General features: G+C 38.5%; 1 protein-coding gene across 2 annotated transcripts in view; it reads right to left on the reverse strand.

The window, feature by feature from the left end:
• The window catches only part of PDCD11 (programmed cell death 11), a 41,512-nt gene that overhangs the window by 18,837 nt on the left and 7,723 nt on the right, over positions 1-14,952 (reverse strand). For both annotated transcript variants that reach the window (XM_067465853.1, XM_060768322.2), the window contains exons 6-20: positions 14,470-14,593; positions 13,955-14,136; positions 12,703-12,810; positions 12,022-12,228; positions 11,471-11,595; positions 11,287-11,347; positions 10,656-10,802; positions 9,052-9,303; positions 7,165-7,308; positions 6,208-6,402; positions 4,319-4,489; positions 3,371-3,590; positions 2,730-2,882; positions 2,040-2,155; positions 166-680 (exon numbers count right to left, since the gene is read on the reverse strand). In XM_067465853.1, coding sequence (XP_067321954.1) covers positions 166-680; positions 2,040-2,155; positions 2,730-2,882; positions 3,371-3,590; positions 4,319-4,489; positions 6,208-6,402; positions 7,165-7,308; positions 9,052-9,303; positions 10,656-10,802; positions 11,287-11,347; positions 11,471-11,595; positions 12,022-12,228; positions 12,703-12,810; positions 13,955-14,136; positions 14,470-14,593 — 2,720 coding nt within the window. The remainder of the gene's footprint in view (positions 1-165; positions 681-2,039; positions 2,156-2,729; positions 2,883-3,370; positions 3,591-4,318; positions 4,490-6,207; positions 6,403-7,164; positions 7,309-9,051; positions 9,304-10,655; positions 10,803-11,286; positions 11,348-11,470; positions 11,596-12,021; positions 12,229-12,702; positions 12,811-13,954; positions 14,137-14,469; positions 14,594-14,952) is intronic.

Here is a 14,952-nt window from a genome sequence, read left to right on the forward strand (position 1 = left end):
TCTATGTTTCCTGTTATTTGAAGTAGGACTGATAAATCTAAATGAAATTATAAGCAATTAAAGTATGACATGCCTGGACTTTGGACACATGTGGAAAGTTTCAGAAATAATAAGTCTATGGACGCAAGAAAAGACACACTCCTAAACTAGAAACATTTCTCTCACCTGTGAGTTCTAATTTCTCTGCCTCCAATGACCCGGGCAGTCACTTTCTGCCCAACCTTCAGCATGGATGTTGGGAAGGTACCTTCGGAAACATCATCCACAATCTGGGAAGCATGAATGGAGCCCATCAGGTGGTCATCAATTGCCACCAGGACATGGGTGGGCTTGACAGACTTCACAGTTCCTTTGACCATGTCACCCACGCACAGTGAGTGCTTCACTGTGGGCCAGGTTTCTTCTAGTGCCTCTGAATCATGCCTTGACCGGATTACAGTCTTTCTCTTCCCCGAGGCTTGCACAGCAAGCAAGAGTCCATAGTCATCTCTCTCTACCATTTTCAGAACCACCATGACAGACTGCCCCATCTTCAGTTTTTCAGAATCAAACCGGAATGTGTCATTGAAGTGTGAAGCCACAGGGATAGCAATCAGTTGTCCCATTCCTATCAGTGAAGCAACTGCATACTCTGTTGCCACATGTTGTACAATGGCCTCATATTGAGAGTCTAAGGTAAACTGAAACACAGAGAAAAAACACTGAGAGAGCTACAGCAAACAAATATTTGGTATAGTCATGTGCATATATTTATCCAATGGCATAAATCAGCTGTCCTAACAAATATTGTAGTTGTGTACTGTCATACTCAAGCTGCTTTAAATGTCTCTTTAGCATTAACATGTCCTAACTTCCTGTCAGCTTGGGGGATGCTGGATTGCCTTCTGTTTGAGAAAGGAACCCCACAGAATCAATGTCCATGCTGTTGTTTTGAAAAAATAGTAATGATTTATTAACTGGTCTAGGGTCTATCTCCACCCAGGCACTAACTTGATTTTCCCACAACAAAGTCCATATTTAAAATTTGAAAGGAAACTGATTGTTCCTGAACTGCCAGACATGGATGTTTCTGAGGAGAACAGATGACAGATTTCCTTGCTCTCAGTCTCTGGTATAGGGGCCTCTGAGGCGCCCAATGCCAAGGTGTTAATTAGTTACTGGTTAACTAATTATTGGTTGGTAAAATTGACTTGAAATGGCTTGTCCAAGCACTGGGACCAACTGCAGACATATCTTGCTTCCAGGATTCCCTGGTGGTCTATGATCTAAAATGGCTCCCTTTCCTCAGAAAAAGGAGCAGACAAAATAGCTGACACAAACCAGGAAGGGTTTTCTTAAACTCTACCTTCATAAAACTAACATAAAAATGGCTACTCTTAAGTTTTGAGTGAGTCAGCCTAACTTATTGCAGTTCCAGCACAAGCAGCATTTTTCTATAATTGCAATGGTTCAAAGGTTGGACTAGGCTCTGGTTGGACAGGTTCCAAAGTCCTGCTAAGTTATGAAAACTCACTCTGTGAGCTTAAGTAAGCCACACTTTCTCAGCCTAAGAAGAGGGCAATGGCAAATGGCTGAATAAATTTTTGCCAAGGAGACCATAGCATAGAGTCACTGTAAATCACAAACTTAAAGATGCAAAGAACAATGGACATTCTATAAGTTTCATGGGAAAGACTGTGAAATGATTGGAACTCTCCAGGACACAGCAGTTGTTTCAACTTTTAAAACCCACATCCTTCCCAGAATTCTAAACAGCGGTATTAAAAGCTTTAAGTGTTTATAGGAAAGTACTGGGATATTCCCAACAATGTGCCTTTGACATTTGTTCTCATAGGTGATCAGTTTTCCTGAGTGAAAAAGCATGTTTCAGCTTAAACAATCTCTTCCTTTTCCTTCTCTACAGAGGAAGGGAAAAATACATTCCAGTATGTATTTTTATATGTATCCCAATTCTAAAGAAGTTATGGATGTCTTTTCTGTGAGTCTGATGTGAAACAAATGAGCATGTGTTTCTCTTAGCAATGAGGAGCTCATTATACCTTTTTGGGCTTGGAGGACAGCAGCTCCTCTCGAAGAGACACGTAGATCTTTGCTTTCAGATAATCAATGTACAGAACCACAGCTTCTGCTTTTTCACCCACTGCTACATTTTTGCCTTTAAAAAAACACAAGACATTTACCTGATGCCAGTATAACAAACAAACACAAACAAAGAACCAGATAAGCTATTCTAAAAAACAAGAATTTTTCCTTCCCTGTCATTCATGTATAGGCCTCCCCTTGTCATTAAGTCTAGTTGAGTCCAACTCTGGGGGGTGGTACTCATCTTCACTTCTAAGGCGAAGAGCCGGCATTGTCCGTAGACATCTCCAAGGTCATGTGGCATAACTGCATGGAGCACCGTTACCTTCCCACAGAAGTGGTACCTATTGATCTACTCACATTTGCATGTTTTCGAATAGCTAGGTTGGCAGAAGCTGGGCCTAACAGCAGGAGCTCACCCCACTTCCCTAATTCAAACCACCAACCTTTTGGTCAGCAAGTTCAGATGCTCAGCAGATTAACGCACTGTGCCACCATGGGGCTCTTTCATATATAGACACACATAATCTTCTGCATTACAGAGAAAGAGTCAATCCACTGCCATAAGTGGTTTATAATCTTAGAAACAGGTTATAGCAAAGTGTGCAACAAGAGGCAAGAAAGACAGGCCAAGAGATGCAACCTACCTCCAAGATGGCTATGAACAGCTATGACAGTTAATCCAGCGACACAAGTGTCCTTGAAGACTGCCGAACCATCTGTTTCGACTTTGTGAACAACCAACTGCAGTTTCTGTGCCGGTTTTATTTCACAGAGTCTCTGGGCCACACTTGAATCATCTGAGGACAAGCAGAAGTAAATTTCATTTTCATTTTAAATCTCTAGTATTAATCTCTGTGAGTAATTCTGATTTTTAAATATATATTCAAATCAGTGGGTTCTCTTATTTTGAATGAAATATGATACAACTGACTTTTGAATATCACCTTCTTTGTGCGTATTTCATAAGCAAACAACAATAAGCATCTGAGGAAGTAAACTTGGCCTACAAAAACTTATGCCACTAACTTCATTCTCTAAGTCTTGAAGGAACCACAAGATCCCTTTGCATATACATAAGTCACCCTGAATAACAACAAGTTTAACCTAAAGTGGAATACTATACATCACAACTTTTCTTTTTTAAGAAAAAAAACAGAAGCTTCCTTGTTTTTGTGAGAAAGTGCTCACTGGTTTTGCTCCAAAATCAGGTTTTTCAAATGCAGCCCTCTCTAAAAATAAATGTTCCAGTCCATGTGCTGTATTTCATATCCCCAGATTTTCTAACCTCTTTTCTTCATGATGCTTTTGATTTCCTGCAGCTCCTTAAAGTACTGCTGCAGCAAGGAGAAGCTCTGTGAAACAGAATCCTCAGAGGAGCAGTCAGACAATTTCAGGGACAGCAGGATGCGCTGCTTCTCTTCATCAATGCTGGTCACTTTGGCAATCACAGTCTGGCCTATCACAAAATGATCTTTGGTGTCTGTCACAAACTTGTCACTCATTGCCTGTGGTGATTAAGAAAAGAACTATTTAAATATTCTCCCTTAGTATGCCACATCAGTTTGAATAACTCCAAAGGAAAAGAATATATTTCAAAACACTACCTTATAAGCAAACCCTTTCTTGCGTGGAATAGACAACCGATGCCCAGAATTGTTTTACACATTCCCTCTTTCTGCGGGTTTTCCCTTGCTTTCTATTATTCAGCAGGAAATTCATGAAATAGAGATTTTCCCCCTTTTTTAAAGAATAGTAATTTAAAGAACTGTACAATTCTTTTGGGCATATGTGACATATTTAAAAATCAAGAATACACACAACCAAGAACAATCTTATCTCAAATTTACTTTGCAACATATGTTTAAAAGCATACTGTTCAATGAATAATAATAATAATAATAATAATAATAATAATAATAATAAACTTTATTTGTACCCAGCCACCATCTCCCCAAAGGGGACTCGGTGCGGCTTACATGGGGCCAAGCCCGAACAAGAATACAATATAACAATACAAAATGCAATAAAATAAACAACATAACATTAAGATATAAAACATCAAAGCATATAAAACAATATACACAGAACATAGGAAATGCTCTCACTCCTTTTATACACTAGAAAAGTCAATCCAATTGATGATTTTGGGTCTTGAGGGAAAACACAGCAGAAAAGTTTCAAAAATACTTTTTGAATATTTCTGAGTAAAGGAGGTTTTGCCACTGTGTCTTACCGACTTGGGAGCCATTCCTGTCAAACCATATGGAAATTCCACAAAAACACCATAAGGCATTATGTTTTTCACAAAGCCAGTCAGCAGCAATCCAGGCTCAAGGTCAGAGAAGTTCTTCACTGCATGTTCCTCCTGTGCAGCCGAAACCAGCGCTGGCTTTCTACTCAGTGTCTAAAAACATTGAGTCAAGGAATAAATCAATAAAAGGGGGAGATTTTAAGATTTCTTGCTCTTGGCCACTGGGAGACAGACACCCCACTAAAACTTATCAAAATGAGAAATAATTAGTTTAGGTATCAATGGCACATAGGCCACAAGACCAAATCAACATTTATTTAGTTTCCAATCAGAAGGGAAGGGAGGGAGAAGGGTAAAGGAAAGGGAAAAAGAAGAAACATCATCATCATCATGCTGCAAGTCCAAAAGTGGTAGGCAAAAACCCAGAACCTCAATCAGTGGCTGATACCAAATGAGAAACTCCTTCCTGGGCACACAGAAGATTGTTATTATTTATTTATTTTATTTCAAAGTTTTATATACCGACCTTCTCACCTCTTTGAGGGACTCAGACCAGTTTCCAACCATAAAAACACATACAATTGTGTGACCTGGAGGGTGTTGAACAGGTTGTGCTCTGGCACCATGAGATGCAGAACCACCTTAAGAAATGGGACTACACAGTGGGATCCATGACATGCAAATGTGAAGAGCAAATCACATACCACCTACTACAATGCTATCTGAGCCCTGCCACATCTACAACGGAGAACCAGTGACACCAGAGTCACTCCAAGTGGCCAGTTTCTAGTCAAAGGACATTTAGCATAATGCCAAGTTTTCAACTTTGTTTGTGTGATTTTAAATACATTGTAACTGTAAACTCAATTCACTTCTGACATGATAAATCATCATCTTCGTCATTTTAGCAACCGGGCTCCATTTATTCCTAATTAGCAGAGAGGACACTGTGTTAGGAAAGACACTGATCAATTCTACTTTTACCAAAGAAATTTAGTCTATGAGCCATAGGATTTACATAAACACTCAAAGGGGCAGCCATGTTTGTCTGGAATATCTGTATGTAAAGGTGTCTTGTAGCACATTAGAGAGAATTGACAGAATGAAGTTGACAATATAATAATAACAACAAGGACAGCAACAACAACACTATGCAGAAAGACCTTGGCCAGCACTTGAAAACAATCGGCACTGACAAAATTACCATCTGTCCACTGCAAAAGGTCACCCTACTTGGATCTGCATGCATTATCCACCAATACATCACATAGTTCTGGACACTTGGGAAGTGTCCAACATGTGATCCAATACAAAAGTCAGCATAGTGCTCTTGTTTGCTGTGTACTAATCTTGTTGTGTATATAATAATAATAATAATAATAATAATAATAATAATAATAAATGTTTATTTTTAACCTGACCTTTCTCTCTTCTGAGGAAGTAGACCTGGTTTGCAAATACTTGTGATAATCACTTCATTCTCTCAGTTCTTGGGGTTTCAACTGATGAACCACTTACAATGGAATAAGCTCCACTATTACAGATGATTCTTGCATGGGGTTAACACTTGATAACCCAGAGCTATGAAGAGAATCAAGCTAACAACTGGAAGTCATAGGTGAAACATCCCCAGATTGAAGTGTTTGGAGCAGGGAGTGAAATGGGGAAGATGATTTCAGTCCTCACAGCCTACAAACTGGGCATGATGCAATCCTAAAGCCATACAATTAACACTGAGAGAATTTGACAAGGCATGATGGGCAGCTAAATTGGTAGCCTAAAGAAGAAATGTGTGCAATATACAAAAAATTAAGACCATGGTACAAATTGCAAAGACAAATGGGCTAACCAAAGGTCGGAAAAAAGGATACAAGATGACGTCCCTTGCTATGCAGGCACACAACACTACGCAGAAGATCATCTTCTTTGAGCCAATGATTCCAGAGTTTGCTATGGGACACGTAGTCAGAGAGATGCATCATGGGAAGATAGGCAGAAATGTTGTTTGGCAAGATTGTAATATCTAAGCCATCATCTTTCTTTTTCAAAATTTTCACATCAGCAACCTAAGAATACAACGATGAGGGAAAGTTTCAAATATTATCACAGGGTTGGGCAACTTCCAGGAGGCAGAAGGCTACATAACTCTCATTGAATTCCAGCGAGATTGTATTTAAAAAACAACAGAAGACACTTTGAAAGTGTAAAATTACTTCCAAGGCCTAAAAGGGTCTCAGAGGCTCTGAAAATAGACCCTACTGGCTATCCTCATAGCAGCTTCCAGAAGGATCAGTATGCAATTTCTTGGGACTAAATATTCAAGGACTGTACATAGCCTTCAATTACTGTTCCCATACCTCTCCACTATCATCTAACAATACAAAATATCACAATGAAGTTTCTCAAAATGCAATGATCTTGGAAACAGAAGCTAACATTACTGAGATGTGAAGAAAACACTGAAGTTAGAAGAACTTCAAACTCTATTTACAGAACAAGAACTAAATTTTGCATGTGGATGAAACAATTATTTCATTACTAAGGTATAACCCTAAGACTGAAATTTTTAATGTTCACCAGAAGACACTAACAGAGTGAGAAGTATCCAATTACAAAGTTCACAATGCTTTCTCCTGTTCAGGTTCACATTTTAACACAATCACTTTGAAAACCTGATTGAGAAATCACAAAAAAGAAAAACAAACATTATGCTTGCAAACAGTATCCCAACCTAACTGCCACATTTTATCAGATTTTAGAGACCCCATCGTCTTAAGAGGAACAATTCCAGCAGGGACAAAAAAAGGAATATTTTATAATAAATTTACCTGTGCATCTTCATATATTATTTCCTGTTTCTTTGAAGTCTTTTCACCTTTACTGGTCTTACCAAGAGGATTGTCTGTCAGATTAAATGAGAGGAGCACTTTCTCCTGTTCACGGTCACATTTTAAGACCATCGCTTTGACCACCTAGTTGGGAAAGCATGAAAGAGCAAAAACAAACACATAGATTCATCTCCACATTTAAAGGGTAGATCCATCTTGAGAATTTATAAAGGAAAGAATCTTGCGATAGCTTCCTTAACTTTGATCATCTCTGTTTTTACTCTATATTTCCTTTTACCCTATTTATACCTTTCTCCTCTTTCTACTGTTTATGACTGTCGTTCCCAACTTTTTTTTTTTAACCAGGGACCACTTTGACCAAAGACCACTTGATCAGGGACCACTCTCCAACATTAGATTTGGTTTGGTTATTTGAGGTGCTGATTCAGAAAATTGCATTGAATAGACCACATCAGCTCTAATCTCTGATACAGAACATATGCCATCCAGTAGTCGCCATCTTCTCACCAACAGAAAACCATATTTAATAATCTAGAGCTTATGTGGTCTATCCATTGCAATTTTCTGAATCAGCACCCCAAATAACCCCAGGAATAAGCCTAAAAACAAAGACACCAAGGTGCAATGGTGTCATAAAAGTGAGGCCGTGGATTATATTTCAGTTCTTGGGGACCATGGTGATCCACAGACCACAGGTTGGGAACCACTGGTTTATGATTTAAGCGTTCTGCAACACTGAATTTAATTTGTGTCTCTGTAAAGGCTACATTTGTTAGGGCAAGTGGTTTATGTTAGGGAAAACTACCCTAAAATATATAGCAGAGCATCCAAAAACAAAACAGGATACAAAAGTTGAGCATCAGCTCATTAGCGAACAAAGTGTGAAGTGCCATGTGATGTAGCTGTAAAGAAGTCAGAGCTTAGGAAGCAAACATGCAGAGTCCAATCTTTAAAAATCACAAAAGGTTTATTTACAATCTATATAAATAAATCTATATAAATCAAAATGTAATGTTAGTTTGTGGGATTAGCATAACTCAAAAATCACTGGACAAATTGATACCAAATTTGGACACAATACACCTATCAGGCCAACAAGTGACCATCACTCATAAAAGCACTAAAAACACAGTGGACGAGACTTAAAAAGCCAAAAAATACAATATACATTACAACGCATGTGGAAAACCACATATATATACACAAACACACATGTATACACAAATATATATATATATACACACATACACATATATGCACACATAAAACACATATACACAGACTGGGCCACAGCAACGTACGGCAGGGAACAGTTAGTTTTTTAATAATCAGGAACACCCATTTCTTCTACGGTTTCAAGAGAGGGAAAAACACAATCAGTACATCTCTCCTGACATAAAAGCAGAGAGAGATCTCAAAGCACACAGCACATGCTCCCCATAAAGTGTAAGTGGAGTCAGATTCAAAAAGCTTGCAGTAGAAAAATATCCATTTGAAAACAACCAATCAGAAAGAGAAGAGAAACAGAGATGAGAAAAGAAAAAGATACACTCCCAACTGTCATTCAGGAGACATGGGGGAAGGGAATTCCCTAACTTAAACTGTTCCTCATTGAGGACTTGAGACCTGGACAGTGCAGGGTTGAATTGCAACAGTTTCAAGTTTTAGTGGGTTGAGACAGTTATTAAAATAGTGTTTTTAAAGAAAGACTTGGAACATGTGATTACATACTCTTTTATAGACTTAAGAACAATGTTCTGCAATGAAGATATACTTTATTTTATAGAACTTAATTATTTCCCACGTGTTTAAGGATATTTTGCAAATATATACAACATTCTTGTACATATCTGACTCAGTGCTTACCTGGCCTTCATAGAAAACCTCCTCAGGAGGAGTCAAGGGTGGCAAGCCAAGCTCATTCTTAGGGACCAGGCCTTTTATGTCATTGTAGAATTTCACGATGCAGCCAAACTCTCTTGCACAAACCACAAAGCCATGGGTGATCAGGCCTGGCTTAGCATCTTCATAACTAGCCAGGATAGGGAGTTTGGAATTGACAAGTGTTTTTTTCAATGTCAGCACAATCTTCCTTGCTTCAGCGTCGGAGACAAGAACCTTGGAAAGAAAAGAAATTAGAATAATACACACTGAGTATGAAAATTGTTTTTATCCCAAAATGAAAGAAAGAGGAAACCTGTTACTAGAGTACAAAGCTGAAAACTTTCCATGCCGGGAAAATGGTCAAAAATACCATTGGTCTGCCCCTCCCCAATGGGGTCAAAGAGCACAGCCATGCTCCCAGCATCATCTAGAGTAGGCATGGGTAAACTTTGGCCCTCCAGGTATTTTGGACTTCAACTCCCACAATTAATAGCATATCGACTGTTAGGAATTGTGGGAGTTGAAGTCCAAAAGACCCGGAGGACCAAAGTTTGCCCATGCCTAATCCAGAAGGACTCCAACACTTCCTAGTTCCAATAAAACTAATGACCAACCACTTTCAAGGGGGAAAGGTGTTTTTGAAGATAACTTGTCTATGAGACATAAAGCTCTTTATTTTATTATTAAGTCTGGTAAATAACTTTATGTGAACCATTATTCTTTTAAGAAAATGAGAAGAGCAATTGTATCAGATGCACATAGGATAAATTAAATGTGGATTTTCTGAACCAACAGTAGTATGCTAAGTGCAGTCATTCTGTAGTACAGTACAGTGCACAGGTTCAAGTAAGTACTGAACTGATAACAAACAAGTAGAAAGGATTGTTAACAATAGGATTTATCTATATTATTTGTATTTAATCCTTTCACTTACTACTTCAGAGCAGAACACAAAGGATTCCCACAAACTATCCTGTGACTAATTAAACTGGGAAACAGTAACTTGCTCACAGATACACAATGAGCATCGCAACTATAAAAATGAACACAATCTGGCTACCAATATTAAAAAAACTCTAAAATCAGGACACTAAATAAAGAGGAACGCTGAAAAAACAGGAATTCAAGACAAATATAAATCAGGCCCAGCTAACACCTCTCAACAAAGGAGCCCCAAGACAGCAATCAGCCAGGCTTTGAAGCTACAAGGCCATTACATGCTAATCAAGGTGCCTATTTGTAACAGTCACACTTTCCTCCAGCAGACAAGAGTTCTCACCCTGGACATTCCACAGATATATAAACCTCACTTGCCTAGTTTCCAAAAAACCTCACAACCTTTAAGGATGCCTGCCATAGATGTCAGGAGAGAATGCTTCTGGAACATGGCCATACAGCCTGGAAAACTTACAGCAACCCAGTAATTCTAGCCATGAAAGCCTTCAACAACACATAAAACACATAAAGACGACAGAGTCAGAAGAAATGTACTCTGGCCTCAGAACAACCTGTTTGTTTTTTTTTTACAAAAAGATCATTGGAAGAGCACAGAACTGTTTACGTTATTCCTTATGGGGAGAACTTACCCTGCACTTGACAGAAGCCCCCTCGCTGTATTTCTTTTCTGGTTGTTTCAGACGCACATCTGCCAAATGCAAGCAAGGGACTAGTCCCTTGATGTACTCAGTCACCTTTACATGCATGCCAAATGGCTTCAGAGTCAATACGGTTCCCTAAGGTCACAAAGAAAAATGGTCAAGAAACAATGCTGTGGTCTAGCTGACTGTATTGTAATGCTGGAACATAAAAGATTAAACTGTAGAATAAATGAAGACAATTGGACTGCTTTAGAGAAATTGGGAGCTTTCTTCGTTGGGGATCTTTAAGTAGAGTGGAAAGCAAACAGGAGTGATTTAGCAATATATTGCATTGCGTCGCACTAGATTGCCCTTTTTTATAGTCCCTTCCATATCTATGATTGTGTGATTTTAAGTACAATAGACTCTCCCAATGGGAAAAAGTGTTGATCTTTAATGTATGGCTAAAGGTCACCACTGAACTGTAACATTATATCAATGCTACAATTCAGGATTTGGGTGTACATATAAAAAATAATTAACATTTGCTGAATAAAATTAGATAAAAGTTGGATGACTGCATAATGATTAAAACTGTAAAGAGGGTTGAGACAGAGTAAGGTCTGGTAATTGAACTTACTTCCAGAACTTGTCCAGGACGAATATCTTGATATTTCAGAAATGGAGCATCCATAATAGTTCTGAAAATTAAAAAATAATAATAATTAGAAAAAAGCTCTAACCTGTTGGGACTATTTATACATTTATGGAGTTGTTTTTTTTAGAAACCTGATTTATGCAAATTAATGAGGCAAGAAGCTTACTGTTTGAGGGACAACAGTGCCATCTCATCCATCATGCTGTACTCAATAATTCGACATTTATGCTCATTTCCAGGCTTAAACATCTCCGGTTTGAAAGATAAGCGTGAATCTGAAAGATGTCTTTGCTATAAGGATGAGTAATAAAAATATGATTAAAACAATGTTTGTTTATTATCAACCTTGTTATACTCCAAAAAATACAAAGCCAAGAGAACTGATTACTGATTAAATTTCATATTCCTATATGCATTACGATGCACTCATTCTGAGAGTTTTTTCACATATACACTTTATTCATAGCACAACTAATCAGCATTATCATACTACAAAAGACCTTAGAAAAGCTGATAGGGCGTGTTTTTTCTGGCTACTCGTCAGTAAAACTCACACTCTGACAAACATTGTAAGACTCATACTCTGAAAAATGTTGGGCAGCAACTACTTGGTATTAATTCATAGGTAAAAATATACATTGCTGTTCTGTAAACAAAATACGAAGTATTTGGAAGAGTTAGTCCATTATAAGATGTAAATGGCATTCAGGAACATACACGTGCAAAACCTAGGCTGCCATCATCCAACACAAAGATAGCACCCGTTTTGGAGAGGAAGGTCTTCACTTTTGAGTTTTCCACTATCATCCCAATCCGATCGCTACACAGCTGGCCAAGCTGGGTACCAGGCTGAAGGAAGGCTGGGTGCAAAGAGAGACGTATTGCCTTCGTAGTTGGATTATTGGAAAGAATACAGGCTTTTACCTGAAGGAAAGAAAAAAAGAGAATTTTAAAAAAATGTTTTGGTGCCTCCTTAGACAAAGAAAAGCTAAATGGAGAATATTATCTACACTGATCTTATTGGAGCCCCCGGTGCGCAATGGGTTAAACCCTTGTGTCGGCAGGACTGAAGACCGACAGAGGTTCAAATCCAGGGAGAGCATGGATGGGCTCCCTCTGCCAGCTCCAGCTGACAAGAGAAGGCTCCCACAAGGATGGCAAAACATCAAAACATCCGGGCGTCCCCTGGGCAACATTCTTGCAGACAGCAAATTCTCTCACCCCAGAAGTGACTTGCAGTCTCTCAAGTTGCTCCTGACATAAAAAAAAACCTGTCCTTATCCATCCTAACCCACAAGATAGTGGGATAAACAACATAAAATCTACCCATTCATTTCACAGTTCATTCAGATCCCACAGCAATACTACACAAATATGCCTTTGCTATAAACTACTTACCATGTCACCAGGTGAATAGTTTTTTCCTTTTAGATGATTCTTATGCATGAAATCCACAATTCCAGTAAAGGAAGACAGAAAACTTAAAGACATTCCAGAAGGTGTCACCTGGAAATTTTAAGAGAAAAGGTAACATCTTCTACTGGATCTAAGATTCTATAGAAAACACTGATGAATATGAGCTCCTAATAGGTTTTTCCAAATATTTATGTGTTGTCTATTTAAGGTTTTGGCCTACAACTCGCAGAAATCTTAGCCAGTTTAGCAGCTGTTAGGATTTCTTGGAGTTGAAGGTCAAAACCTTCAGGTTGAGAAGCACCGCCCTAGCTTCACACATATTCTCCAAGGAAACTGCAACCAAAAGTCTCCATTTTGAACCTCTTTTATTTTATCTAATTCCAGAAATTAAACTGGTACAATCATTTTTCTTTAATTTAATAACTAACATTGATAAGTAATCAACACTCGCCCTTATGTATACAGTGGTTGTAAAAAAGTGGAAGTCATGGCCTGGCACAGATGTGCTGAGATGTAGCAAATGGTAAAAATTCTGAAGCTCATCCGATTGCTTTCATGTGAAAGTTCCCTTTATGATGAAACACTTCAAATTAAAATAAGTGATAATGGCAAAAGATGTGAATCCCAGGTCAGAATGGGCACAACAAGTTAGTGGGGAAGAGCAGAGGAAAAATGCATGCCACGTTGTGGCTAATGACACAACCAGATGCAAGCTGAAAAGATTGCTGTTATTGTCCTCAAGGGTGAAAAGAAAATTTGAAGCTAGGAACCACCTTATAAGAAGTAGCATTTTATCATCAGTTTAACTTCTACACAGAACATATCATGCAAAAAGCTCGATTAGATTCTGAGGAAGGATAAAACATCTACAATTTAAGATACACAATCTGTAAGACCTGAGTAGGACTGTTCAAAATAGGGGGACCTGGGCGTCTCTCATTCATGAGAGCCATAATTTGATATCAGCTTTACAGTACTTGAGAAAAGAAATAAGGAAAAAGAAGTATTTTCTTCCAGGTGCAGGTGTGTACTCCTGAACAATGGAAGAAAATGGTTGTCCTTTTCACCTGAGTTCCTATCATATTAAATGGTTCACTTTATTTTCCAGAACTTGTGGGCACTATATAGAAAGTATTTTTAATGTTGTTCACTGGGAACTAATGAAGTAATGCACATGTGTACCCACATGGCCCAAGTTTCTGAAGAAAACGATCTAAAATAATGGATACCTTACCTCCCGAACCTTGGCTTTTACCACAAGTCCAGGTAACAAGTTGCTGAGTGACCAATTTTGTTCTTCTGTGGCAATGGCTGCAGCAATCTCAGACTGACTGATGGACATGCGGATTATCCTTCCACTGTTCTTGACATCTTCAATAAGGCAGTTCAGATATTGCCCTATTTTCAGTTCAGCTCCTACATAGCCAGCATAAATAGCTATTGTTATTAACTATTATTATCATCATTGGATTCCTAATGCTTTTCTGCTATCATGATAATTTCCATTACAATGAAAAAAGAAAAATCTTCCCAATTGAAAGGTATCATTTGTGCTTTTGATACAAAAGCAGCTCGACAGCAAAACTGTAAAATGCATCTTGCTACTGTGATCTTCACTGGAGTAGTACACCCATTTGCAATGATCTGCTTCTGAATTACTTCCATATCTAAGATTCCATAACAGAGCCATGCATTTCTTCCACTGTTAACAGAGCTGTTCCCAATGCCATTTGTAATTTATAGATGTACCTTTGTTGTTTGACTGCAAATACCCCTGGGCTTTCTGACGCGGCAGAAATGCTTTTGCTGCTGGAATACCTATGTCAATAAGGTAACCGTGATCTTCCACACTTGCAATACATCCAGAGAGCAGCTGTAAGAAGAAGAAGCATATTAGCTTAAAATCTCTGAAAAAGGAACAAGTCTGTGGTTCTCATATATTGGATAGTCTGGCCTCTTTCAAGACTCTGTTACTTGGGTGAGCAACGGCTTTGAGTATTAGGGCAATTCATTGAAACCTCCAGATGGACAAGATCCTTATTACTGGGAGTTTCAGTTTCAATAAATAAAAGGCTTCCATAAGAACATGCCTGAGAACGTTTAAACAAAAAGCATGGAAGATGGAGCGACAGCACGACCCCTTGGCTGGAGTCAAGCACAGCCTCCAGATGTCAAATATGGGAAAGCCTATATACCTCTGTTTATATATTGTCTGTCCTTGTTAACTGTATA

The sequence above is a fragment of the Anolis sagrei genome, chromosome 3 (assembly GCF_037176765.1).
Source record: "Anolis sagrei isolate rAnoSag1 chromosome 3, rAnoSag1.mat, whole genome shotgun sequence".
NCBI lineage: Eukaryota > Metazoa > Chordata > Lepidosauria > Squamata > Dactyloidae > Anolis > Anolis sagrei.